At 39.9% G+C, this 25,880-nt stretch overlaps 2 protein-coding genes across 2 annotated transcripts in view; one reads left to right on the forward strand and one right to left on the reverse strand.

Annotated features, from left to right (window-relative positions):
* Window positions 1–15,538, reverse strand: part of tmtc3 (transmembrane O-mannosyltransferase targeting cadherins 3) — a 50,692-nt gene extending 35,154 nt beyond the window's left edge. Inside the window, exons 1-6 of the mRNA XM_033968588.2 lie at window positions 15,398–15,538; window positions 13,818–14,031; window positions 13,024–13,242; window positions 6,484–6,583; window positions 2,915–3,030; window positions 2,343–2,515 (exon numbers count right to left, since the gene is read on the reverse strand). Coding sequence (XP_033824479.1) covers window positions 2,343–2,515; window positions 2,915–3,030; window positions 6,484–6,583; window positions 13,024–13,242; window positions 13,818–14,006 — 797 coding nt within the window. The 5' untranslated portion in view covers window positions 14,007–14,031; window positions 15,398–15,538. The remainder of the gene's footprint in view (window positions 1–2,342; window positions 2,516–2,914; window positions 3,031–6,483; window positions 6,584–13,023; window positions 13,243–13,817; window positions 14,032–15,397) is intronic.
* Window positions 15,539–16,050: 512 nt separating this feature from the next.
* cep290 (centrosomal protein 290) overlaps window positions 16,051–25,880 on the forward strand; it is a 56,714-nt gene continuing 46,884 nt past the window's right edge. Inside the window, exons 1-9 of the mRNA XM_055222638.1 lie at window positions 16,051–16,206; window positions 16,622–16,699; window positions 16,825–16,894; window positions 16,984–17,030; window positions 18,650–18,787; window positions 19,417–19,470; window positions 21,219–21,365; window positions 23,765–23,947; window positions 25,750–25,839. Of these exons, the coding sequence (XP_055078613.1) occupies window positions 16,102–16,206; window positions 16,622–16,699; window positions 16,825–16,894; window positions 16,984–17,030; window positions 18,650–18,787; window positions 19,417–19,470; window positions 21,219–21,365; window positions 23,765–23,947; window positions 25,750–25,839 (912 nt within the window). The 5' untranslated portion in view covers window positions 16,051–16,101. The remainder of the gene's footprint in view (window positions 16,207–16,621; window positions 16,700–16,824; window positions 16,895–16,983; window positions 17,031–18,649; window positions 18,788–19,416; window positions 19,471–21,218; window positions 21,366–23,764; window positions 23,948–25,749; window positions 25,840–25,880) is intronic.

The raw sequence follows: 25,880 nt of genomic DNA on the forward strand, positions 1-25,880 counted from the left end.
GAGATGTCACCTGCATGATTCCTTAAAAGGAAATAGAAAGTTAAAACCATGCCCTTTATTGTGTTTTTGAGTGAACAGCAACTACAGGTACACCCGTGTTCACCAGGTAAACACATCCAAACACAACTTCATTTATACACTACCTGGTGAACACGGGTGTACCTGTAGTTGTAGTGAATAAATAAAGCTGTATTTGAATGTGTTTACCTGAGTGTTTCCCATAGATTTTACTCACACTATGGTGGAACAAATATTTTTTCACATTCATAATTTTATGTCTTATAAATTGTAATTATGACTTTTTTGCCTATGTTTCATATTTAGTCTTTCAGAACAGTATTTGTTATTTTTCTAAGGCAATTAAGGCAACACAATAAGCAAAAAAACATAAAGCACTTTAATAATGGAGAACACTGTTAAATGTATAAATAAACTTTGTATTTTTTACCTGACACAGGCGGTGTACCTGTAGTTGTTGTTTTTTTTAGGACTGTTAATCAGTAAAATTTTTAAATCACGATAAATCACATGATTACCCTGAGTTAACTTGCGATTAGCTTGTGATGCACAGCTATATTTATATCTGCATTTGTAGGTATAAATACTTCTAGAAATGTGCTTTGTCAAAACATATAGGCCCATCTGTAATAGTGTGATCATCAGCATCCATTCATTCAAACACTACAGTGGCTCTACTGTAAAATGTTCCACAGTAATGTGCTCTGGCAGCAGACCTTCACCTAGAGGACCCAACCCTGCAGACCAGCACATGGAGGACCCTACCCCCGCAGACCTCCACCCACATGCACCTCCACCCCTATGTCCCTACTTTTTCATTGGTTTATTCCAGGGGTCACCAACCCTGTGCCCGCGGGCGCCATGTCGCCCCCAAGCCCCACATGAGTCGCCCGCAGACCGGTTCTAAAAAATAGCACAACTCACTAATGAGCTGCATCTAAAATTTAATTTTATTCTGTAGCTATTTTTTTTTATCACCCTTGCGTTTATATAGATTTAAAAATGACAATATCTTAAACATATGTTCATTATACGTGAAGTTTAGATAAGTTAATGTGAACTTTGACCTACTCACTTCCAAGGTCAGTATTGTGCGCGTGACAAAACCAGTGCTCCGCTCGCGAGCGCTGTGAGGATGCGCTGAAAGCGGTTTCTTACTCCAAAACATGGTAGAAAATAAAGAGATCACTTTCACAACGATTTAAGACTGTAAAAGAAACCTGCGTGTATCTCATCTGCGGAGCGACTGTGGTGACCGCAAAGCGACACAATGTGGAGGGACACTTCACTATGATAGTCAAATGACGCCATATTCACTACGTCTCACAAAACTCCACACTAACTACCCACGGGGACGCGCACTCCCTACGGGGACGCGCACTATGGGCAGAACAAGCCCAGAGCTAAACGCAGCTTTAGGTAAACAAAAGGCTTTTTTCACGACACCAGTGAAAACGTCACACAACGCAACCGAGATTTATTTAAAAATATGTAAGCTTATTTTTCTTTAACATTACATAATCGATAACTTTATGAAACATGGTGCAATGTATATTATTTATGTTTTGTTAAAAAGGTTTGTGAATGGATAGTGAAAATGGGACACTTTTCCTATGAGATGTAGTGATGTGTCATCTGGAAATTTAACAATTACTAAGATTAATAAAGTTAAAGTGCTGAATACTGATATGTTTCCCTCCTTGCTCATTGTTGATAATTATTTTGAGAAATCATTAATGTGATCAGTGTCTTGCAACATGATCAGTGTGTTCACATAGATGATTATCATTTATCATTATTAATAATGTATAACTAAAGGCAAACTGAGAAAATGTGTTATTTCAGAAGAGCGTCTCAAACTGGTAGCCCTTTGTATGACTCAGTGCCCATAAAGTAGCTCTCATTTTAAAAAAGGTTGGTGACCCCTGGTTTATTCTTTTTAGTTGTTGCCTTAGTGTTGCCTTAGTTCGCTACTAAATATTGTTAAAGGTAATAAAAGTAATTTCATTCTTTGCAATTTTTATTAGCACTTAAAAAAAAAGTACATTTAATCGCCAATACATTTCTAAAAGTTTCGAAATATTTCGCAGGAACAGAACCAGCAGAGCCAAGAGTTATGGCGTTTAAAACATGTCAATATTGCACTCTCTACTTTCTGTACGAACAGCTCATCCGTCTCCTTAAACTCATCTGAAGTTGCCTCATGCTGACAGCTAAAATTAGCATGGGATTAATTTGCATGAAAAAATGTTGCCATTAAAAAGACTTGATATTAAGGCGGTATTATTTACACGATAAAATTGACAGCTCTAGTTTTTTTTTACCTGGTGAAGACGGGCAGCTGGGACTGTATGACCTGCACTCTGATGATGACGAGGAGCAGAGTGCTGATGACCAGAACGATAAGCTTTAGGAGCGTTTGCAGAAGAGCCAGAGGGAAGCCATCTTTACCCAGGACGACATGTCTGACAGTATCCAGGAGCAGAGGGAGCGTGAACTGAGGAGGGAGAGAGTTGAGAGAAAGAAACAGAGAAGGGGTAAGAACTGGCGACAGTGGGTCAATGGTTCAAGTGCTCACCCACCAACCCAAAGGTCAGCGGTTCTGCATAATACTGTTGTGTCCTATGCATGCAGTTATATGAATGACAATGTACAACAAATTTACCAGACAAATCTCTCTATTTTTTACACAGAGCCGTCCAAACAGATTTGCTCATTTCGGTGACACATGTGAAACGAAGGGGATCATTGGTCACCCATCATTTTGAATAAAACCACATTTCTCCTCAGATTATCAGAGTAGAGTTTAGTGCTTCACTTATGTTTGTCAGGCCCCTGTGTTTTTATTCACACATCTCTCTGACATGTATGGGGATCACCAGGAGCATATACTGACCCCCTGAGCGACGAAGACCTCGTAGACGCAGCAGACCCCCACCACAGTGATGCCCTGCTCTTTACACAGCGTCGCCACGGCAACCAGGACCACCGTCAGGGCGATGGGGCTCCACACTGAAACAACACAACGCACATTAAAACGATGAAATAAAGATACAAAACCATAATGTTTTAAACCGTAGTTTCATTAGATTACTCAAACATGCATGAAGGACATAAAACCTCTTTGCTGGTTGTTTTTGACGAGAGAACAAGGTTATAACATCGTAGAAAGCTCCAAAAAGTAGATTTTCGACAATACCCCCTCTATAAAATAACTAAATAAGTAAATTAAAAAACTACTGCTTCACGACATCACAAGGTTGAACAGCACATTTTGAGCTTTGGAGATGTAGACAGACTAATAATGCAGGGTTACTCAAACAAAACACAACTCCAGGTATGTTTTTGAGGTGGTAACAACATTATAACATGGATTAAAGCTCAAAAGAGTCAATTTTGTGTAATATAGGACATTTAACTATATTTAGCGAAATCTACAGCCTGTCCCGACATATGCACTTTAAAAGAAAAACAATCTAATCTAACTAATAACAAAACTAGAAAAAATACAATGATATATTGTCAATAATCAGCCGTTTTAATCAGCTTTTGTCTCATGATGGCTTCTACATTTTGAGCGTGAAAATGGCGGTGTGTCCCCTGACATCGCCTCCAACTCTGGGTCACGAAGGTTTAACTTTGAGTCATCCTCGGTTTTCAATAGTTTGTTGTTCTATCGGAGCATGCCACGTTTCACAGCGATTCAAGAAGAAGTGGTTCATATGGAAATAAACAGTGTCACACTTTAAATTCAGTGTTTAGATTATATAATACAGAGGAGGGTTTGTTTACAATGTGTTTGAATAGGCAGCATTTTACTTCTATGGGGTATTAACTGTAACGCATAACATATTTAGATCACTATGTTTCCTTTTATTGTTTTGGGTGTACACTAGTCTATGTGTCTTATACTTGTGAAAGATACAGCTCAAGATCATTCCAAAGAAATTCAGGAAAGATTAATTTGTGTCCTGCTCAAATGAGGGTCTAGTTTCGTTAATAGCTTCAGTATCAATTAGTGTCTGATTTTCAATACTTTTGAAAACTCTATTTTGAGCCTGGTTTAAAAACACCAAAGTCTGAGTTTACTTGCTTTTCCTCTGACTTAATATCGATGCATCTCTTTGCACATCTGATATCTGCCATGTTTTTGTGTTTGTTTATAGCAACAGCCTTCAAATATTCTTTGTAATTTAATATCATAACCGTATAAAAACTCTAACGACAACGCACTTATTCATCCATTGCATATTAAATGAGATTAGGCAACTTCATAAATGGAGCGTTAAGCAAATTATAGCCTAGAGAAACTATTACAATCTTATTTACATGGGGAATTTCAGACCACTCCCTGCCACCACTGTAATAATCCCATTTTTGAGCTGTTGCCAGGTGCAAAGGAGCAGATGTAATTTAACTGTCATCATGAGCGTTTGTGAGTTCCCATTTGAGTGTGGGCAGTGGGACAAGGTGTAATGAGGCAAAGCTGAAGTAATTTATTTAAATAACAGCTCAAATAACAGTTAAATAACAGCTCACAATAAGGGCAAAATGATAAAATATGCTTTTACTGCTCTATTTTTTCTAAAAACTTACACACTGTGGCTTTAATAATTAGGACAGCATACTGCAATTATTAAGATAGTGAAATCCCAATACAGAAAAGAGTCATCAATTTTTTCCCCAACTAAATCCTGGTTAAATTCCATTCAGGTCCCGTCTTAGGTCCCGTCTTAGGTCCCGTCTTAGGTCCCGTCTTAGGTCCCGTCTTAGGTCCCGTCTTAGGTCCCGTCTTAGGTCCCGTCTTAGGTCCCGTCTTAGGTCCCGTCTTAGGTCCCGTCTTAGGTCCCGTCTTAGGTCCCGTCTTAGGTCCCGTCTTAGGTCCCGTCTTAGGTCCCGGTTCAGTCCTGGTTTCGTACGGGTTCAGACTGGGTTCACTGGCTCTGACCCAGTTCAGTCCTGCTCTAGTTCTACTGTACCCTTTGCTTTAGTCGTCTCTTTTAATGTTAGCTCAGATTACAGTTGTGGTTTGTACATTTTGATTATATACAATTTTCATTCCAAACTAATTATGATTCGTTTGTAAATTTCCGGTGTCTTGATAGACATGTTCTCTTTTAATACGTATAATTATTATTTGCCCTGTATAATACAAACATAATGAATCCTCGATGACTTCACTTTTCCGTTATGTACTGCGGCTGTTCAGGTCAAATTACAGACCACTGTTGTTTATACAGTTGCATATAGATAATGGACGTTTGGTGAATTAAAAGGAGTGAGTTAGTACACAAAAAGAATGTGAAGTACTTAAGATTATAGTGTATTCTGCTATTGTACCTCTATTTCTGGTTTTTCAAGGTGGGCCTTGATAAAGATTTTAAAAGACCAAAAATTATATTGAATACTGGCAGAAAAAAATACAAAATCAAATTGAATTAAAGTAAAGAATAATACAAATGCAATACAATACAAATCCATATTGGCTCATACCTACTTTTGGATGTACTACCAGAGCTGTAGTTGACGTCACTGAAAAGGGGACATGGCAACAGCTCTTGAAACTATTATGTATCTCAGGTTGTGTCCCAATTCGACAGTTGCACACTTCGAATTATGACAGTTTTATTTTTATAGAGTGAAGGTATCGTCGTCACAGTGGTTTATTTCTGTTTTGATTGAATGAAGTAAGGAATTAATCTTTACATTTAAATATCAATAGGTAAATATAACGTTCAAGGTAATTTTTTTCCCCAGTTGTAGCTAACACCGTATCACATAACTTTAAGAAAATATACCTTGTTTCTCCCATAGAAAAAGTCACGTACGGTGCATGATGGGATATAGCAGTGTGCGAAGTCTGCTCGGATGCACGCTTCGTTCACGGTCGATCTCCACGGAAACGCTGGAAACGCAGGACACATTTGTCGGCTGCAATAAAATGGGACAGGCCCCGTCACACCGGAAGTTACGCAAGTGCTCTTCAAATGCAGCCGACGAAGTGTATAACAGTCGAACTGAGACACAACCTATGTATCTGACCCAAACTGCACCCACAAGACTACACCTGGAGGGGGAGCTCATGCAAAAACCACTATGTAACAATGTATTTATATAAAGACAGATTAAACTTGTGAATCATGAGTTTAATTGAGATTAGATACTCATTTGAGCAGGCACCGATACTAAAAAAAGTCCCATTCACAGGACAGAAATGAACCTGTCCTGAATATCTTTAGAATGATCTTGAACTGTATCTTTCACAAGTATAAGACACATAGACTAGTATACACACATGGACCACTATGAACCTACTGGACACTGAGGATTACACAGATATAAGAACAGAAAAGAAAGTACTACCATTTAATTAGCATTGAAATTGATACTACTGTATAAAAAGATACAGAATACTGGCTCCTGCTCCATGTGAGAGAGGGGTAATACCTTTCTGAAGACTCTTACCTATGGAATGATCTGGGCTGGTGGACTTGGTGTACGCCAGAAATGCAGCCAAGAGGAAGATGGAGGAGAGGAGCTCTGCACGCCCAACCACACCTGTCACCTGAAAGAGAGAAAAGGGAGTGAAAGAGGGAAAGAGAAAGGGATGAGATGTTAAGATTCACTTTATTGTCCCCATAGGCAGATTTGTCCTCTGCATCCTCTGGAATTCTGACCGTGAGTATCATTGTAACCAAGGAGCCAATCCGAAGCAAGGTTGTCGAAGGTAACGCCCCTTCCCTTAGCTTAGCAACACTGTCAATCAAACCTCTTGCTAAAGCTAGTGGGAGCAATCTCGGTGAAAGAAGGCGCCTGATTTGTTTGTTATTAATGTTCATATCTTGATTTACAGACACAACAGCGAAATAAAAATGCCACGATTGTGTAGAGCGGGTTAATACAAACATTTTAAAACCAAAATGACGAGACTGACAGCAGCAGTTACAGGGGCAACAGTTTTTCAATAGAAAGTGAATTGGAGCCAGAGTCGATAAGAGCCGGCAGCGCGCCCATGATCACTTCCTATTTGGAAAACAGTGGCTAGCAGGTTAGCCATGTCCATTTATATATACAGTCTATGGGTTAAACCTGCATTTGACCCATCCTTCAGTGTCTCTGGGTTAAACCTGTCAGGAGCAGTGGGACACATCTCCAGATCTTGAGCTAATCTTGGTCAGGACTACCTTATCTGTTTGGGTTAGGAGAGAACAGGAAAGGTGAGAGAAAAGCGAGAGTGGGCAGAGGGAAAGAAAAGAAGAAAAGAAGGGGACAAGAGGCAGAAAAAAGTGGGCAAGAGAAAAAGCAAAAAACAGAGAGAAAGAAAGCATGCAAGAGAGAGAGCAAGAGAGATAGAAGAAGAGATTGATAAATGAAGGACCAATGGGGAAGAAAGATGGAGAGAGCGAGGAGAGGAGGCAAAGAAGAAATGACAGAGAGAACTAGATAGAGAGGACAGTGTGGAGGTGTATTTGTCTCAATTAAGTCCTTTCCTCTGTTATTTAAATCTAAATATCAGCTTGGTAAATGGGCAAAATAAAATAAATACATTTGCCAGTTTAAATAATTTCCTCCATTGTATCAATTTCAAAGGATCATTTTTTTAACCCATTCCTTGTTATAACCTGCTTACCAAAATCACTTTAAACAAGTTCTTAATTTGAACCTAGTTCTCAAGCAACAGGTCAGTATGTAATGAAAATTTGAATATAACACACACCAGTATTTAATTAAAAATAATTTTATGAATGGATTGAAACCCAAACAATGAAATAAAAATATTGTATTTCCTATGTAAATCCCAAGCAGTTAAACTAAATACTAAATATAACAACTTTTAAGTACTGACCAACAGCTGTGTAACAGCTTGAGTGACAGAAGAGCGCCCCCATGTGGAAAAAAAACAAAACAAAAACTGTTTTGTTTAGCCCTGGGAACTTTACAAACCACAATAGCTTTAAAAATAGTCACAATAGAACAGGTGAAGTGGGATAAGCATGTACCATGTAAACAAAGGGATTTCAAAGAGTCAGCTATAAATATGTAGATCTGCAGAGGAAGGAAGAGAACTGTTCAGTTTGACCTGAGACCGGAGACAGGAGACACTAACTTCAACACTACAGTTCACAAGAGTATTTGTAGGAGGTCTGAACGCTTTGAGGAAAATATCTAATTGTAGTTATTCCGACAAGCATTGTGATTATGATTAGATTCACAATTTATGATTTAATAATCATATTCTGTTAAAAATCTGAACCAGAGGCAAACTACTGGAGCCATCAACCCTGGAACCAGCAACAACTAGAAGACATTGCCCCACATGAGGCAAAGGTCAGTCTCGCCCCTCATGCTGGCAATAAAACAACTTGTGACGGATGCAGAAGGTCCCAACAAGCAAACCACTAACTTGCCAGGCACAAGGCTAGAGGGAAAAACAAACTCATCATTGAGAAGCACCAAAGTGTTCACCAAAGGAGGTGCTTGCTGCCACGTGCACACATACGCTTGAAGGATCGCGTCAACAAGGCAGTAAGACAACCAACCTTTAGACAGGGACAGCCTCAGCACCTGTCTCTTAAAACAGACAGAGCTGGTCTATGGTGCCTTTCATCCTATGCCCTTTCATCTAAGTCCTGTACAATTCCAAGGCCTTGACCGAACACACAAGTGTCAGCGTACGCTCATCGCCCTCATGTGTAGAGAAAAGGCATCTGAGCTCTAAGGCCATATGCCAGTGCCCGCCCGCAACAACTTCAGGTAGGAACCTACAAAGGTCCTGATTCACAAACTGTAATCTCTTATACCAAGACAGATGCATGCTCTGTTCTGGTCAAAACAAACATGGCGGTTTAGGAGCAAAAAAGGAAATAAAAAAATATAGAGGACTAAGAAACGGTGTGGATTTCTGCAGAATCAAGCACCAAACTTATTTCTCTCAGGTAAAAAAAAATTAAATATATATTTTGTTTTGGAGAGAAGATATTTTCCATATTTGAGATGACACGTGGTACAAATTGCCGTCTGTTGTTGGACATCCCAAGTTAGGACGGAGGTTTGCCACGCTCTATGGTCCGATTCTACGCCCTTCTGGATTCAAACAGAACAGTAGAAGGGACTGGCTCGTATCAAGTATCCCATAATCCTTTGCAGTGTGATATCACAATCTATTTTTAGCAACTGTAAAAAGCACCATTGATTCCTGCATGTTTGAGTAATCCTGTATTGTCTTGCATTTGAGGCTTGAGTGCTCAGAAAACTGTAGACCTCTCCTACCCCCCCATCTCTGCCTCTTAATCTGCACTTCCTTTTGATTACTTCAAAAAAAAAAAAAAAAAAAAAAAAAAAGTTTGGGTCATACACGTAGGATTCAAAGATGTAATTTTTCTACAATAAAACAGATAAAATGAAAATCTGCTGCTTGTTACAATGAAAAGTCACTATGAAGAGGAGCTCTGCAGTAGTTTAACACAAAAACATGGTTCCTGCTTCTGTGCTCCAGCCGCCCTCACATCTGCACTGCATTTGTCTAACTCTTTTAAACTAAATGTGTTTTTAGTTTTAATTCTGTGTAATTGACACTAAATTACCTCCACAATTCCACAGAGGGTAAGATCTAAAGCTAGTAAATGCATTCATGTGTTCAGACCAGTGAAAATAACTGAGCATAACTGATGTCTGTTTTAATGCAGTTCAACATAAATACTGTGGAGTCGAAGTCTGGGTCAGAGATCAAATGTATAAAGACGTTAAGGCTGAAAGGATACAAATGGGGCTAATTTGCCTGGAGTCCAGAATTCAGACTCCTCCAATACTTTACAAAGATGTGAGTCTGAGTTAGAGTCAAAAGTATCAAAAGTATGAAAAATCAGATAGGAATTAAAACTAATATTGAAACTATATACTCATTTTTCACAGGTATCAATACTAAAAAAAAGTCTCATTCACAGGACAGAAATGAACCTTTCCTGAATATCTTTAGAATAGATAGATCTTGAGCTGTAGAGAACAAGTATAAGACACATACACTAGACTGTATAAAAAGGTGGACTAAGTGTGAGTGTGACGTCACCCATAGCATTCGGCTCCAGTCAAATGAAGCTCATTGAAGCTAGACGTTATTAGAACTCTGAACGCGAGTATCATAGCAACCAAAGAGCCAATCCGGGCGGGGCTGTTGGAAGGTTATGGGTCTTTCCGCCTGCACCGTTTGTTTAGCAGTGCTTAGCAACAATGTCAAATCAAACCTGTTCCCAATGCTAGTGGGAGCAACCTCAGGGAAAGAAGGCGGCCGATTTGTCTGTTATTAATGTTCATATCTTCATTTAAGGACACAATAGTGAAATAAAAAGGATCATGTAAAGCGGGTTAATACGAACACTAAGACTAAGATGAGCCAAAACAAGCCTGACAGCAGCAGTTACAGAGAGAGGGGCGACAGTTTTACAATAGAAAAGTAAATCGGAGCCAGAGTTGATGGAGCAGGAAGCACGCCCACATTCACTTCCTATTTGGAATGAGGCAGCTAGCATGTTAGCTATGTCCATTTATATATACAGTCTATGATGACAACACTAGTCTGAGTGAATGTCCGGTTTTCAGATGGATGTGATTGACAGGTGGATTAGCCAATCAGGGATCACTCATGGTCCACTCATATCAAAACAAATATGGCTGCTTATAAGGAAAAAAAAATATCACAAAGGACTGAAAAACATGGCAGATTCCTGTAGAATCAATGAAAAAAGGACAACACTCTATGCTGTTTTCTTTCTGCTGTTTTGTTGAGAAATCGACCAAACCACTGAAAGACGACAGCTCCACTAGAACTGCTCAACTAATACAAGAACATCATGAATTTCAGGACATGTTACAGAGCACATAATCAGCACTTTTCATAATAAGACCGTAATTGTAGACCCACATTTCTTTTTTCTTTTTTTTTTTTTCACCAACTGCCACTTAATTGATGTAAAAATTTGACAAATATTTACCACGGGCACTTTTTCAAATTATTACGTGGTTTAGTGGAAAACATGAAATCCTGTCATACGCACTTTAGCGATGAAGCTGCAGTTTTGTTCCTGAAGATTCACAAAATGGCAGCTCATTTATTCAAAGTGACCAGATAAGTGGGGCTGACAGAGGAGGGCATTGTACATTTATCGCGAGAGGCTCTTTAAAGCTTTGGGCTGGACTCCAAACACAAGCGCTGCACTCAGAGAAGATTTCAGACGAGATTAGCAACGGAGGCTATTGGCCAGGCTAACTCAGAGGGGTTATTTGTGAAGCTAATCGTTCCCATTGACTTCCAGTGAAGATTTGATAGGACTTTGTAACAGTAGAACAAGCTGTCCGTCTCTGCTGCAGGGACAAATTCACTTCAGTAGGATTAATTACACGTCCTAATTGGGCAAGAGTCCTTTGACAAAATAGAGGGTCTTTGAGAAATGAAAAGAAGTAGAGTTATGCAGCAGCAGGGTAATCAAGTTCAGAACTACAACATTGTACTGATAAGAGCCCTGATAAAAAGCTATGTAAGACGACTCCAGAATGGACATGGGGACAAACAAGAGCTATTTCCTACTGTAAGTCAAAGGAAACAAGAAATGGCCGTTTGAAATGGCATTCCTCATCCCTGTGGCATTTTCTTAAAGGTCCTATATTATGAAAAATTGTGGGGCTGCAACTAATGATTATTTTGGTAATCAGTTTATTACCAGTGTTTATAATCCTTAATCATTTTGGTTAATCTATTAATGAAAGTCTCAGAACATGAGATTTTTACTCAATTTTATCCAGATAGTGCTGAAATTGAGCCACTTGAGGTCACTCTGATAGACTATATATACAGATGGCAGTTGTATTGTCCACATATACCAGACAATTAAAAAAAATATACCAATTTCTCAAGCCATTTTCATGTATTTACTGCTCTGGTTGAGACAGGAAGCTCCATTTGTCAGCAGACTGCACAAGAATGTTTTGGGTCTGTCTACTTCATGATTATTTGATTACTGCGTTAGTTGACAATCACCTCAATAACCGATTAGTTGTGATTAGGCATGGGACGATATTGGTAACGATTATATCACGATAATTATTAAAGTTGCTGACAGTTCCATATTTAGACAACTGTTAAACTTGAACTGAATTAAATACAGCACATTTAAAACAACTTCAAATGACCAAAGTGCTTCACAGAAAAGTCAACAAAAATGTACAGATACATAGGACAAGGTACACAATACAAGAACAATAAAACATAAAGATATCCTGTCTAGCTAGTATTAAATGCCGGGGAGAAGAGGTGGGTTTTCAGTTTTGTCTTAAACTGCATTAAAGAGTGAGAGGATCTATAGTATTTTGTTGTAAGTGAAAACAACAGTGGAGAGGAGATCAGAATGTGCAGAACAAAAGCTGCTTCTCCCTGATGGAGATATAATGGTGATTATCTTTGCTGGCGATTATCACGATTAGATAAAATGTCCCCCTAACCATTACTGTCAACCCTTTTTAATCACGATAAATTATATTATTGTTAATTGTCCCACCCCTCGTTGTGATTACTTAACTTGCTACAGCCTTAAAAAATTGACTTGTGAGATTTCAGTCATGTTATAATGTTGTTACTGCATCAAAAACATACCTGGAGTTGTGTTTTGTTTCATTCACACATGTTTGAGTATGTTTTGAGTTTTAAAGTTAACAGCTATACCTTTTGTTGAGTTGAAATTGTCACAGAGAGTCTCCTAAAGTAAAGACGTTTTAACAAGGCTAAAACAACAGCTGTAAATTTGAGGGTTGGAATTATCCAAGTGATCCTAGTGAAGGTGTATGGAGTCGAAAAACACAGTGGGGCACTTGCTAAATATGGGGGGGTTGTGTGTTAAACGTGTGAATGAAACAAAACACAACTCCAGGTAGTTTTTTTTTAATTTGCATACAATTTGGCTACAGCATCGGTCTTAACACTAAACACTATAAATAGACAGGTGTGTATGTACTTACAGCCTCTGTGTGGATAGGATGCACAGCGAACAGCAGCGTAGCCACTAGACCATACTTATGATCCAGGAAAAGCCGAGAGACGCGCAGGAACAGAACACACACCACCACATGCAACAGTACATTCAGGAGGTGATAGGAGGCGGCATTGAGCTCGCTCCACAGGTAGTTCAGCCGAAAGGTCAACACTGTCAGCGGCCGGTACGACTTGTGGCTACGCTCCTGAAATGACAATCACACAGGCTTTGACTTAGTGTTTTTAGACAGTTTCACTGCAAAATCAAAGTAGGATCAAACACAGATATTAGGGGTAGTGTGGTCACGATGCTAAAATTTCATACTTATTTCGATAATAATAAGGAAAAAACTCGATACTCAACACTGATTTTGATTCCAATACAACAATGAGAAATCATTCTTTACACAATAGAATGTGATTTTCAACATTATATTTTCTTTTCTATTCCCATGCGGCCTTATATCTGTGTAATCCCTCAGTGTCCAGGTGGTTCCATAGTGGTCCATGGATGTACACTACTCTCTGTGTCTTATACTTGTCCTGATGCAGCTCAAGATCATTCTAAAGCTATTTAGGAAAGGTTCATTTCTCTCTTGTGAATGTGACTTTTTAGCATTGATACCTGCTCAAATGAGTATCTAGTTTTGATTCTAGATTTCGCACTGATTAGCATCAGATTTTTGATACTTTTGACAAGACCAGTTGTAAAATGACTTTAGCATTAAAGTTGCATGTTGGTTGAGACTTTATCAATTTGCAGAAATGTCTCAAATGTTACCTCAGCCATCGGCGTGCCCCAGAAGTCATTGAGGAAGAGGTTTTTGATGGGAGTGGAAGGTCTCAGGTCTTTGTTGTCGAGGATGGCAGAAACATCGTCAAACACAAAACCACAGGACAAACTGTTCCAGTAACAGCTCACCACCAGCCCAGCCAACAGAATGGTCTCTCTCCAGGACACAGCAGCCATGGCCAGGGCCAGGCCTCATCGAGCACTGAAAGAAGAGGGAAGAATGAAATTTATACAAGAACAATACACAAATCTCACAGTTGGTCATGGAAATTAATCAGGAGATTGAGATTCATTAAATTCTAATTGTTAATGATATGGTTGTTGTTGTTTTTTTCAATCAAGAGGCCTCTGTCAGTAAAATCATGTGGTTTGGCACAGAGTTCAGACTATTATGTTCAATAATAATAATAATAATAATAATAATAATAATAATAATAATTTATTCATTCACACCACACTCGGTGTTGTAAGCTACTACTGTAGCCACAGCTGCCCTGGGACAGACTAACGGAAGCAAGGCTGCCAATCTGACAACCATCACCAACATTCACGCACACACCACATTCATACTAGGCAGTGTTGGTCTTGCCTCAGGACACAGCAACAATTTTTGCCACTGGGGCCCCACTGTGGTACCTTCCCAACGGTCTCCCATTTAAGTACTAACCAGGCCCAGCCCTGCTTAGCTTCTGTGATCTGGAGATGGGCCCCACTATATTATCCAGTATAGTATTTAATACCCAGCAATATTAAAGTATGGGTCAACTTGACCACCATGTCCAACATTTTTGCTGTATTGTATTACTGTATTTGATTTGAACTTTTCCACCTAGTATCTGGAAACACAGGTTATGTTTATGGAAGTTAGGTATTTTACTGATCACGAAGGTTGTAATTATGTAGATCCTCTGCAAGAACAAAATATCTTGTCTATGCATAGAAAAACCTTGTTGTACCCTGAGACTGAGTGTGTACTGTGTATGTAATTTATATATATATATATATATATATATATATATATATACACCTCTACCTGTAGTTTAGACCTCTACAAACATGTTCTGCAATACATCAGATTCTTGTAGTCTTCTAGTTTAACAGTTCAGATTTCAGTCTTCTCTCAGATGCAAATGCTCCTAAAGCTGTTTTCAATGTGCACTCTAAACAGAATTCTACTTTATAAACATACATTGCAAATCTAATCAGAGTTGCGAAACCAAACTTTTTTTGTAGTGAGGACTAAGGCATTCCACATTGGCACAGAAGCACGAGACATTACTCTCTCAACGCCTCACTGACAGCTGTCTACTCAAATCTCAGGTCCGGGTGCATTCAAACTTATACGTGCACAGTTTGCAAGCATTTCCTCACAGTAAAGCTCATATATCCTTCTACATCACTTATTCAAAACTCTCTTCACTTTTTCCGGCAATCTCCGAAAACCATACAACGTGGAAAACTGTATTTTTATGAGAAGGTGGCTAAATTTGTGGCTAATTCTAACTAGCCTGTCACCGGTTTTTTCCTTACAAAATATGCACACGTCTTATTTTTTATTTTTAACTTACCACGTCAATCACACAGTAGGCAGGGGTGCAGGTCGATTCAATCTGGCACTTGGAAATGTTAAATAAAACGTAAGATTGTACTAGAAACGAAGCAGCAACATTTTTTCTTTTGAGAGACTACACAGCGGAGCACTCAATCACTTCCGGGGCAGAGGCGAGCGCGCTAGTTAAAACTTAGCTTAGCATCGCTGCTTCAGAAGAAAAACAAGCTCATATTAATTTGTCATTTCGTGTAAGGTGATGAAATTATAATGACATGAACCGGATACCATATTAAAGCAGGTTCTGTGTGCCATTTAGCATTCTAGGCATGTTTTATTTCAGTTTTGACCAAGTTTTAAACCGGAAGTGGTAAAGTTACATATGAGTGGTTTCCTAGGCAGCAGCAGAAGCCCAGCCTGACTCCTCTCTCTCCTGTTTACATTTTACTCGTGAATTTTATAAACAAATCTTTACATTTCGGGTCTTTTTTACACCAGCATACAAACTATGGACATCTCACAACCCAACGCACATTTCTAATTTCTCAGTGGACAATATTTTCAGTGCAGATCAATGTTTTGTAGCGAGATGCCAAACCAGAGATGTTTATTTTTCAAGTGGAATTTTCCGATACATAGCACTGTTAGACTGCAACAAGTTATTAACTAAAACATAAACATTACACATAAGTTATAGTGGTTTAGTAGCTGTAAACTGCAAAGATGACCGTGACACTTGAATGGGAAAGAGTGGACAGGATTAACCCACAGACCCTCCATGAACTTGAGAAAGAACAGATGGAGGAGCTTGTTGCTATGTTTGCTGAGGTACGTATTCTATTTTTTTACTCTTAAACTTACAGAATAATCAACATAACAACATGCTCAAATTGTTCAGACTGTGAAGATGCCAAGTCAATTTTCAACAAAGGATACTATGATCAAGCAACTCCATGAAGTTGTAAATGTATTTAAAGATACAGTATGTAACTTTCTGGTCGACTTCCGGATGTCATCCTAGTTTAGAGTTGCCAGGGAAATTCCAGACTTCTCAGACTACAGAGATATCACTCTTTTCAAGGCAACGTTTAGGGCCAGATTTGATGTGGTCACACTATAGCAGGATTGCAGACACCTAACACCTGCAGAAATACCACAAGGATGATGGAAAAAAACTAAACAAAACACTGCCATAGTTTAAAATAACATTAGATTGTATAAAGTTATGATTGTGTGTTCACAGACGGAGGATTGGCAGGTGACAGACAAAGCACCAAAGAAGGTCACACATGTTCTGCAAGTGCTCCAGGCTCTGCTCAAGGTAAAATGGGGTTCTTATCTCATAAATGTAATATATTCTTCTTATTGTGCCCCAAGGCTGCTGTGGACAGTGAATGAAATAATAAATAAACTAAAGTCACTTTCAGTATGAACTTTGTGTTTCAGATCAAGGACAGAGAGGTCACTGTGTCTGTCAAGTTCATGGAGAACATGGTCGAGGAACACGCCAAAGTTGGTAAGATAAAGCCAAAGTTTACTTTTAAAACTAGTTAAAATACAAAGGTTTACAGTTTTATAAGGTTGTTGTTGTTTTGTATTTTTTAGAAAATGAGCTAAAGGATGAAATCAAAAGACTGGAAACAGAGTCTAGGGTAAGGTATTGTATAAGGTACTATCCTTCTCTAAGTAGTTATTTTAAAATCTATTGTATTTGGTGACTACTAGAGTCAAAGTTATTATTAGACTGCCCCCCCTCCTGCTCCTGTCTCACAAAATAGATTCATCATTTTCATCTATTTTGATGATTACGCAAATGTATAATGTATAAAGCTAATAAAGGCATATCTTATCTTATCTTATTACTTTTGAATTTGTTAAACAGTTTAAATAAAAATAAGTTTGAGCTGTTTCAAAGCTAAAACAGCAGAATGCAATATTAGAGATAGACTGATAATATTTGCGCTTTTTAGCATAGTGGCTATTGGCCTTAAATCTCCAGCAGAGGCAGATATTTTGTTTGGCCCAACCAGCTGAATATATCCCTAAAGAATATTTGCATGAAACTTGATTTGAATACTTCAGCCCAGAGAGGTTCTGCAAAAATGTGACTACACTGTTCTCTGGTCCAGTTTGTAATGATCCAAGGTCATGGGTGAGTTTGGACTAAATACAGATTAGATCATTTAGGGAAAATTAATAAAACTGTCTTATCAGCCATTATTTTCTCTGAATTGTAAACAATGGGTCTCTGCCTTGAAAAATAACATTGGTTGATCTCTATGCAATATATGACTTGGCAAAGCAAGAACATTTAAAAAAAAAAATGTATTTATATGAAAATAACATAGCACCAAACTGTCGAAGGAAATACTGTCCAGTTCAACCAATAGCAAAGGGTGTAATGCCACTCAGTGATTGGCTGAATTTCTAAGAGGATTTTAAAGCTAATTCCTCACACTCGCACAAGCAGCTCTGCTGTGCAAACAACTCAAGAACATCAACATTACAACTGTTGTCCATTCACAAATGTAGTGAGTATTGTTTCTTTTTTAAAACTGGAACAAGACTTAAAAATTATACTTTATCTGCCATGACTTTATATTGAACCAGTGAACGGAACTGGGGGAAAAGCTAAAAAGTGAAGATTTTGTCTTGTAAATTATCAGCTACAAAACAAGTCAAATGTTCTTATAATTCACAGTAAATCTTGACAAAACTACAAAATGTGAATAAAATTGAGAAATTTAGACTTGGACAAACCTTATCCAATAATGCCGAGGCCATAAAGCTAAATCTAATGTAAAACAGTCATTTTTTTGTAACAGTTGTAATATCTTTTTAAAATAGGAGAAAAATGTAATTGTTATTGTCACATTGTTATGTATTAATTAAATTAATTGATTTATTATTCCTTCTTGGGTAAAATTGCTGTTACTTTATTGAAAATGAAGATGTAAAGTAGATACTAGAGCTGAAAGATTTGAGAATGCTGTCTGATTGTGATTTTTCTGACTAGCATTGCAGTTCAATTTGCAACTTATGTTTAATAAAAAGGATTCACATTTTAAACATGTCCAGAAGAACTGACAAAAAGACAATGAAAACTGACAAACTGATACAAGAATCACATTTCAGAACATGTTTGTACAGATCTGAACTACAGGGTTAGCAGTTTTTATGCCGAAAAAGACAGGAGATTTTGATTTTGATGCTTCTAAACCAGTTCTGTTGTAGTGTAACTGCAACTGTATTTTGTATTTGTTGTTGGCAGTTCCTGAGAGCAGCTCCAGGCACAGACGGCAGGTTCCTGGTACAGTTAGGACAACTGGAGTCTCAGCTGGAGCAGAGTCAAAGAGAGGCCACAGAGCTGAAGAAAGACATGGGGAAAGAACGAGAACTCAGACAAGAGGTACCAGTCCACTCCACTTTAACCTCCTGAGACCTGGTGTCCTCATCTGTGGACAACACATTTTGGGTTGTCTAGGCCACAATGCAATTTTTTAGAAGAATGAGAACAGCAACAATGCAAAAATGTTCAATTTGGAATATTTCTAAGAGTTTACAATAAAGAATATTTATTTATTTTATTTGTATTTATTTATTTATTTATTTATGTACTTGTTTTTATTTTATTATTTTTATTTTTACATTTTCTTGATTAATTTTTTAATTAAGTTTTATTTTTTATTTATTTATTTATTTTAAAGGCATATGTCTTCCTGCGCCTGTTTGCAGCACTTCAAATGAGACACATTGTTCCAAGAGGCACAATTGTTTCTCATTTTGTTTTTACACGCAGGAAAAAGGTTGCTGTGTTCAGGCACTTAATAATAAATAATAAATAAATGCAAATAAAGTCATGTAAGAGCTCGGGTCTCAGGAGGTTAATATAGAAGTGCATTTTACCAACAAAATGGAGATAGCAAAGTAGGGCATTTAAAATATCTATCTCCATAGAGACAAGCAAGTGACTTTTGTCACAAATTGTTTATATGTAGTCGTTTTTCAGTTAAAGGTTTTGTTTTGTGCTGTTTGCAGATGAAAGCTCGAGTGGAGGAAGCTGAGGCCGAGGTCCTGCGGCTAAAACGAGCGGTAAACATTTTATTCATTCATTAATTTATTTACTTTATGAATCTGTAAAAAGTAATTTTAGTCAAATTAGCATTATTTTGCTTTAACCACTTAGCGTTCCGACGGCCCGCCCGCGGGCCGTGGCCTTTACGTTACAACTTTACAGCAATGTACGTGTATTTCTGCGTCACCCACACAAACAATCTACACATCAAATGAAAGCTACGGCATTCATCTTTCTGAATATGTAAACCATTTACACCTCTAATCACCACAGTGCTGACAGGAAAGACGTTTTTACAGAGAAGTCAGAAATGTGGATTTGGACTTCACTTACATTGAGCGCTCTGGTTCTGTCAAACATCAACATATTCACACAAAGTTGGTCTCATTCGTTCCGTAAAGGTCCAGAGAATATAATCCAGTCAAGAAATTATGTCCACAAAGGAAGTTAGAGCCTCCATGTCCAATCTGCTGCAGGAAAGTGAAATCTGTTCCGTCACTTCTCTGCATTTCTTTTGTCAGTTTCAAGCATAATAAACTTCTGACAGCGCCAACTTTGTTCCTCAGCGCAAAACAAACTTGTCAGCTTGTGATTGACACCAAAGTTGGCCAATAAGGTGGGGGCTGTGGGTTACTGGAGCCGCGGACAGTGAATGAGAGCTACAGATGACTGAAAGAGTACGCCCCACTCTCCCCCTTGTAGAATCAAGCTGTTACATTACACACGTTTAGTGATGTTTTCCTCTTAAATCCCATGAACTGCGGAACACGCTGTACAATCATGTACAGTGTGTTTTGAAGTGTGTGTGTTTGTTCACTGTTTGCAGTGTGTGGTTTGTAAATATATATTTATTTTGACCCATACCACTTGTTTTGACTGTATTTTATATACAAATATACATTTTATATTGTGTTTTGATATGATATATAAATGTACAGTAATAGAGCAGCTGTGCAGATACAGATTCCTCTCAGTGTGAGTTTTCAGTAGAGCCTCATTTATGTCTGTGGGTTGAAACATTCAAAAGTTATTGCACTTTTTCCAAACATTCTCCAAATGTCTTCATTCGGATAAGTTTGGAGAGGCCTGGACTTACTCATGATAAAATGATTGTAAAACTCTTAATTTTTATAGGTATTGACCTCAAATTTGAAATGTAAGTGGTCAACAATCTTGTCAGTTGAGATATAGTGTATTTTTGGCCCCAGCTCCCTACTGCAGCTTTCTACACCTTCATTTTCACAAAAATTTTTTGGCGAGGATGAGAATTTTTTTTTTCCAAAGTTCCAAAGTGTATAAATGCTCAGCAGACAAACTTACAGTGATTCTGATGCCTGTGGGTAAAACTATAGGGTGTTACCTTTACAAAGACCCCAAACTTGTGCATTTACTTTGATTATTTTAATTTGGAGAGGTCAGAACAAAGGCAATTTCACCAAAATGACACGGAATGCTAATCTATACCTTTTTGTTTTACTGATCTCAAGATAAAAAAACTGAAGAAAGAGGTAAGAAGTGGTGGACTACTAGTTGTAGTTTTAAACTGTAGAAGTAATATTGTATTGCCCCAGTCCTGAGTTAGATCCCCAGTGATCCAGTGTCATTCTGTGCAGTCTGTTCTCAGAGTTCTAATTCATTTTACTGTAATACACTTTAGCGTTTACTTTTTTGAAGAAACTGTTATTTTAAGTTGTTATATCGGACACTAACCCGCTGAGCCTTATTTAAAACAAACATACGCATTTGGTTTCTTTTGGTTTATCAGAATGAGCAGCTGATCCAGGACGTAGAGTATTACAGAGCTGAACTCGATTCCAAAGAGCCGGTGTCTGGTCGAGATGAGAGCGCAGAGATCCAGAAGAAACTGAACCAGGCAAACAGGCAGCTGTACCAGTGTCTGGAGGACCTGCAGGTAAACACACAAGCCACCAGAGAAGACACTGAACTGTTTTAATTTCATGTGAATAAATCTAGTCTGTGCAGAGGTGACTCCACTCACAGTGAGAATGATGATTAATGCATTTTTGAGCAATGAAAACACTGGTAACTGAATGAATGTAAGATAGATATGAGCACTCGAATGATCCTGGGAGCTATGTTGTCGGGGACTTCATGCCCCTGGTAGGGGCACACATGGCAAACAGGTCCTGGGAGATGGGTCAGACTAAGAGCGGTTCAGAAACCCTTCATGATGAGAATTCAATCAAGGCCAGTTATGTCGCCCTGACTGGTGTTACCGGGGCCACACCCTGGAGCCAGGCTTGGGGAGGGTGGTGAACCTGGTAGCTGGGGCTTTTCCCACGGGGCCCGACCGGGCACAGCCTGAAGGAGCAACGTGGAGCGGTCCTCCTGTGGACCCACCACCTGCGGGAGGATCCGGTAGGGGCTGGTGCAGAGAAATCTGGGTGGCAGTTGTTACCCAGCTCCTTGAGGTGGGCTGGACTCCCCATTTCTCTGGCGTTGCCCGCAGAGAGAGGCGAGTTGGTGTGGGCTTGCTTATTGCCCCACAGCTCAGCCGCCACATGTTGGAGTACACTCCGGTGAGAGGGTCATGTCCCTGTGCGTTCAGGTAGGGGACAGGTCTCTCACTGTTGTACCGGGACAGTGCACCGACTGGGGACTCTATTTTTCTATTGGGGGACTCTATATGGGTAATAACAGTGACACTTAGAGAGGGGTCACTGTTATCATCAATGCACATGGAACCAGAACACCCTAGGTCAGAAGTCAATGATCGACTTTGTTGTTGTGTCATCTGACCTCCGGCGAGATGACACAAACTCTGGTCTTGGAAACTCGGATGAAGAAAGGAGCAGAGCTGTCAACTGATCACCACCTGGTGGTGAGTTCAATCCACTGGTGGAGGAGGAAGCCAGATAAACCTGGCTGACCCAAACGTACTGTGAGGTTCTGTTGGGAACCTCTGGTGGAGCCTGCAGTCAGCGGGGATTTCAACTCGCACCTCCAGGAGAGCTTCTCCCAGATCCCGGGGGAGACTGGGGACATGGATTCTCTGTGGGCCATGTTCTCTGCTTCTGTTGTCAATGTGGCCACTCATAGCTGTGGTCATAAGGTCTGTGGTGCTTGTCGCAGCCACAACCCGCACAGTGGTGGACACTAGAAGTAAGAGATGCTGTCAGGCTGAAGAAGGAATTCTGTCTATCTATCCTCATTGGCTTGTGGGACTCCTGAGGGAGCTGACGAGTACCGGCGGGCCAAGCGTGCCATGGCTTATGCGGTCGCAGATGCAAAAACTTGGGGTTGGGAGGAGTTCGGGGAGGCCATGGAGGAGGACCAGTCAGCCTCAAAGAGATTCTGGCAAACCGTCCGACACCTCAGGAAGAGGGAAGTAGTGCTTCAGCAACACTGTTTACAGTGTGGGCAGAGAGCTGCTGACCTCGACTGGGGTTGTTGTCAGATGGTGGAAGGAATCCTTTTTTTTGTTATTAATATTTTGCATTACATTTTAACTTATCATAATTTGAAGGTCTATGGGAAAAATGAATGGGAAATTTCCTTTCGGAACCAAGTGCAGGCTCTAATCTGTTTTTCTTATGATTTTCATCTTGGTCTCCTTTGGATTTATTGCTTATTCCTGTATTTACTTTTTCGCACTTTTCCCAACATTGAAATATTCTGACCAGCTCCTCTGTCTGATTTACTATGACTGGACCCTCTGCACTGTTCCTCCCTGTTCTCCCTCATCACTCTGTTTAATGAATAAAGCCATTATTTTTCACAGTGAGAGAAAGTGCAATGTGGATGAAACTGGATCCTATGGAAGATACTAATTTTACTTTTAAACTGTCTTTTAAAATGAGATTTACATTTTTGTGCTGACACAGAAGACAATGCATTTTATGTCAGTTTTTGTTTCATGTGGACAGGCCCATTAATTACAGAGATATTAACCATAAACCAGGTCCACATATCTGCATTTTGGAAGTCAAAGTATGAATTCTCCCTAGGGAGGTGTTCTGGGCATGTCCCACCGGGAGGAGGCCCCAAGGAAGACCCAGGACATGCTGAAGGGACTCTCAGCTGGCCTGGGAATGCCTTGGGGTCCCACCGGAGGAGCTGGAGGAAGTGTCTGGGGTATGGGAGTCTGGGAGTCCTTGCTTAGACTGCTGCCCCCGTGACCCGGCCCCGGATAAGCAGAGGAAAATGGATGGAAATTTGAATTCTGATCTGTCTCCCAGTTCAATTTTGAACTATGAGCAGTTTAGAAAAGCTATTTTGGCTGTAAAACCTGTGCTAGTTTTAATATTACTTAGTTTTTTTTTTAGTTTAATGTCCTTTTTGTGTTTGCAGCGGACAGAGGATGAGAATGCAGATCTGAAGTTGCAGAACGAGCAGCTGCAGAAGAGTCTGGAAGAGTCTGTGCTGGAGATGGACAAAATGGCTGACGAGTACAACAGGATGAAGATCGTGGTTCAACAGAGCGACACAGTCATGGACCAGCTCCGGAGGGACAGGGACCATGCCAAGATACAGGTGAGAGAGAGAAAGCAGAAAGGAACAGGGAGGAAGCGAGGGAGAGTTAGAGAGGCAGAGGCCGCGCAAAGATACAGGTGAGAGAGAGAGAGAGAGAGAGAGAAGAGAGACAGGATCCATGCCAAGATACAAGTGAGAGAGAGACAGAGAAAAGAGAGAGGAACAGGGAACACGCCAAGATACACGTGAGAGAGAGAAGACAGAGAGGGACAGGGTCTACATCGAGATACAAGTGAGCGAGAAAAGGGGGGGACAGGGAGCACACCAAGATACAGGTGAAAGAGAGAGAAGAGAGACAGGTAAAGAGAGAGGAACAGAAAGACAGAGGGGGAGAGAGAGGGACAGAGGCAGAGACCACACCAAGATACAGGTGAGAGAGAGAAGAGAGAAGGACAGGAAGAAAGTGAGAGAGAGACAGAGAGGCAGAGACCACGCTAAGATACAGGTGAGCGAGAGAAGAGAGAGAGGGACAGGGACCACACCAAGATTCAGGTCAGAGAGAGAGAGAAGAGAGACGGGAAGAGACAAAGAGCAGGGAACATGCCAAGATGCAGGTGAGAGAGAAGAGATACAGGCATAGAGAAGATGGACAGGGACCACACTAAGATACAGGAGAGAGAGAGAGAGAAGAGAAACAGGGACTATGCCAAGATACAAGTGAGAGGGAGAAGAGAGGAACAGGGAATACGCCAAGATACAGGTGAGCGAGAGAAGAGAGAGAGGGACAGGGTCTACATCACAATACAAGTGAGTGAGAGAGGAGAGGGGGGCAGGGAGCATGTCAAGATACAGGTGAATGAGAGAGAAGAGAGACAGGGAATGAGAGGAGGACAAGGGACACATCAAGATACAGGTGAGAGAGAGAGAAGAGGGATGGGCAGAGAGAGAGGGCCATGGAACACATGAAGATACAGGTGAGAGAGAGAAGAGAGACAGGGAGAGAGAGAGGGACAGTGACCGTCCCAAGTTACAGCGGAGAGAGTTTGAGAAGAGAGAGGTACACGGAACACACCAAGGTACAGATGAGAGAGAGACCGAGAGAAAATGCCAGGATACAGATGTGAGAGAGAGGAGAGAGAAAGGGATAGGGGAGAGTGAGATAATTGGAGAAGGAGAGAGAAAGATTTGTAGAAAGAGGAAAAAATAGAGAAAGAAGGAACTGAAGGGAGAGAAAGACAGAGGTAGAGAGTGAGGGAGAAGATAGAGAGATTTATGGAGGGTGCAGTAACCTGATAGCTGTATTTCAGAGGGTTGAACAGGATCGTAAACTATAGTGAAGTCTGAGCTGTACATAAAGACCAAAGATATGAGTCCAATCTCCATTTCACTCAGAGGAGAAAGAGAAACACATTTAAACTCTGAAGGATTTATACAGACCACCACAGAACAGCACTCAAAAAGGTATCAAAATAAAGGCCCACTGGGAGGATGCGCAACCTGTCTGTCTCGATGGAGATGTTATAGGTTTCCCTGGAATGTAAATTTTCTTTGCTGTTATAAAAATGAAATGTTATTGAATACAAGCTACATAGAAGTCTTACACCATACTGTGGAACAAACCAGTGACATTATGGAAACAAGCAGCACCAAAAAATTACATTGTGCTTCTTTAATACACAAGAATCACATTCAATACACAAGAAAATATATTTTTAATATGACAAAAACAATGAAACATCTAGTCAGCTTCTCTGTGTGTATTTTGTTTATCCCTGTGTCTGGATGCTCAAGATCTGGAGATGGGTCTCCTCAGTGGCTTAACCAAAATCTTAACCTGTGCAACCTGTCGTGGTTCTGCGCAGGTGCGAGAGCTGATGGAGAAGATCCAGAACATGGCGGAGGAGGAGGACCCCATCATGGCCGCCGTCAACGCCAAAGTTCAAGAGTGGAAGGTGGGTCCAGGTTGTTCAAAACTGAGGACAGAGGAGGAGCC

This window comes from Periophthalmus magnuspinnatus, chromosome 6, assembly GCF_009829125.3.
Source record: "Periophthalmus magnuspinnatus isolate fPerMag1 chromosome 6, fPerMag1.2.pri, whole genome shotgun sequence".
Taxonomy (NCBI): domain Eukaryota; kingdom Metazoa; phylum Chordata; class Actinopteri; order Gobiiformes; family Gobiidae; genus Periophthalmus; species Periophthalmus magnuspinnatus.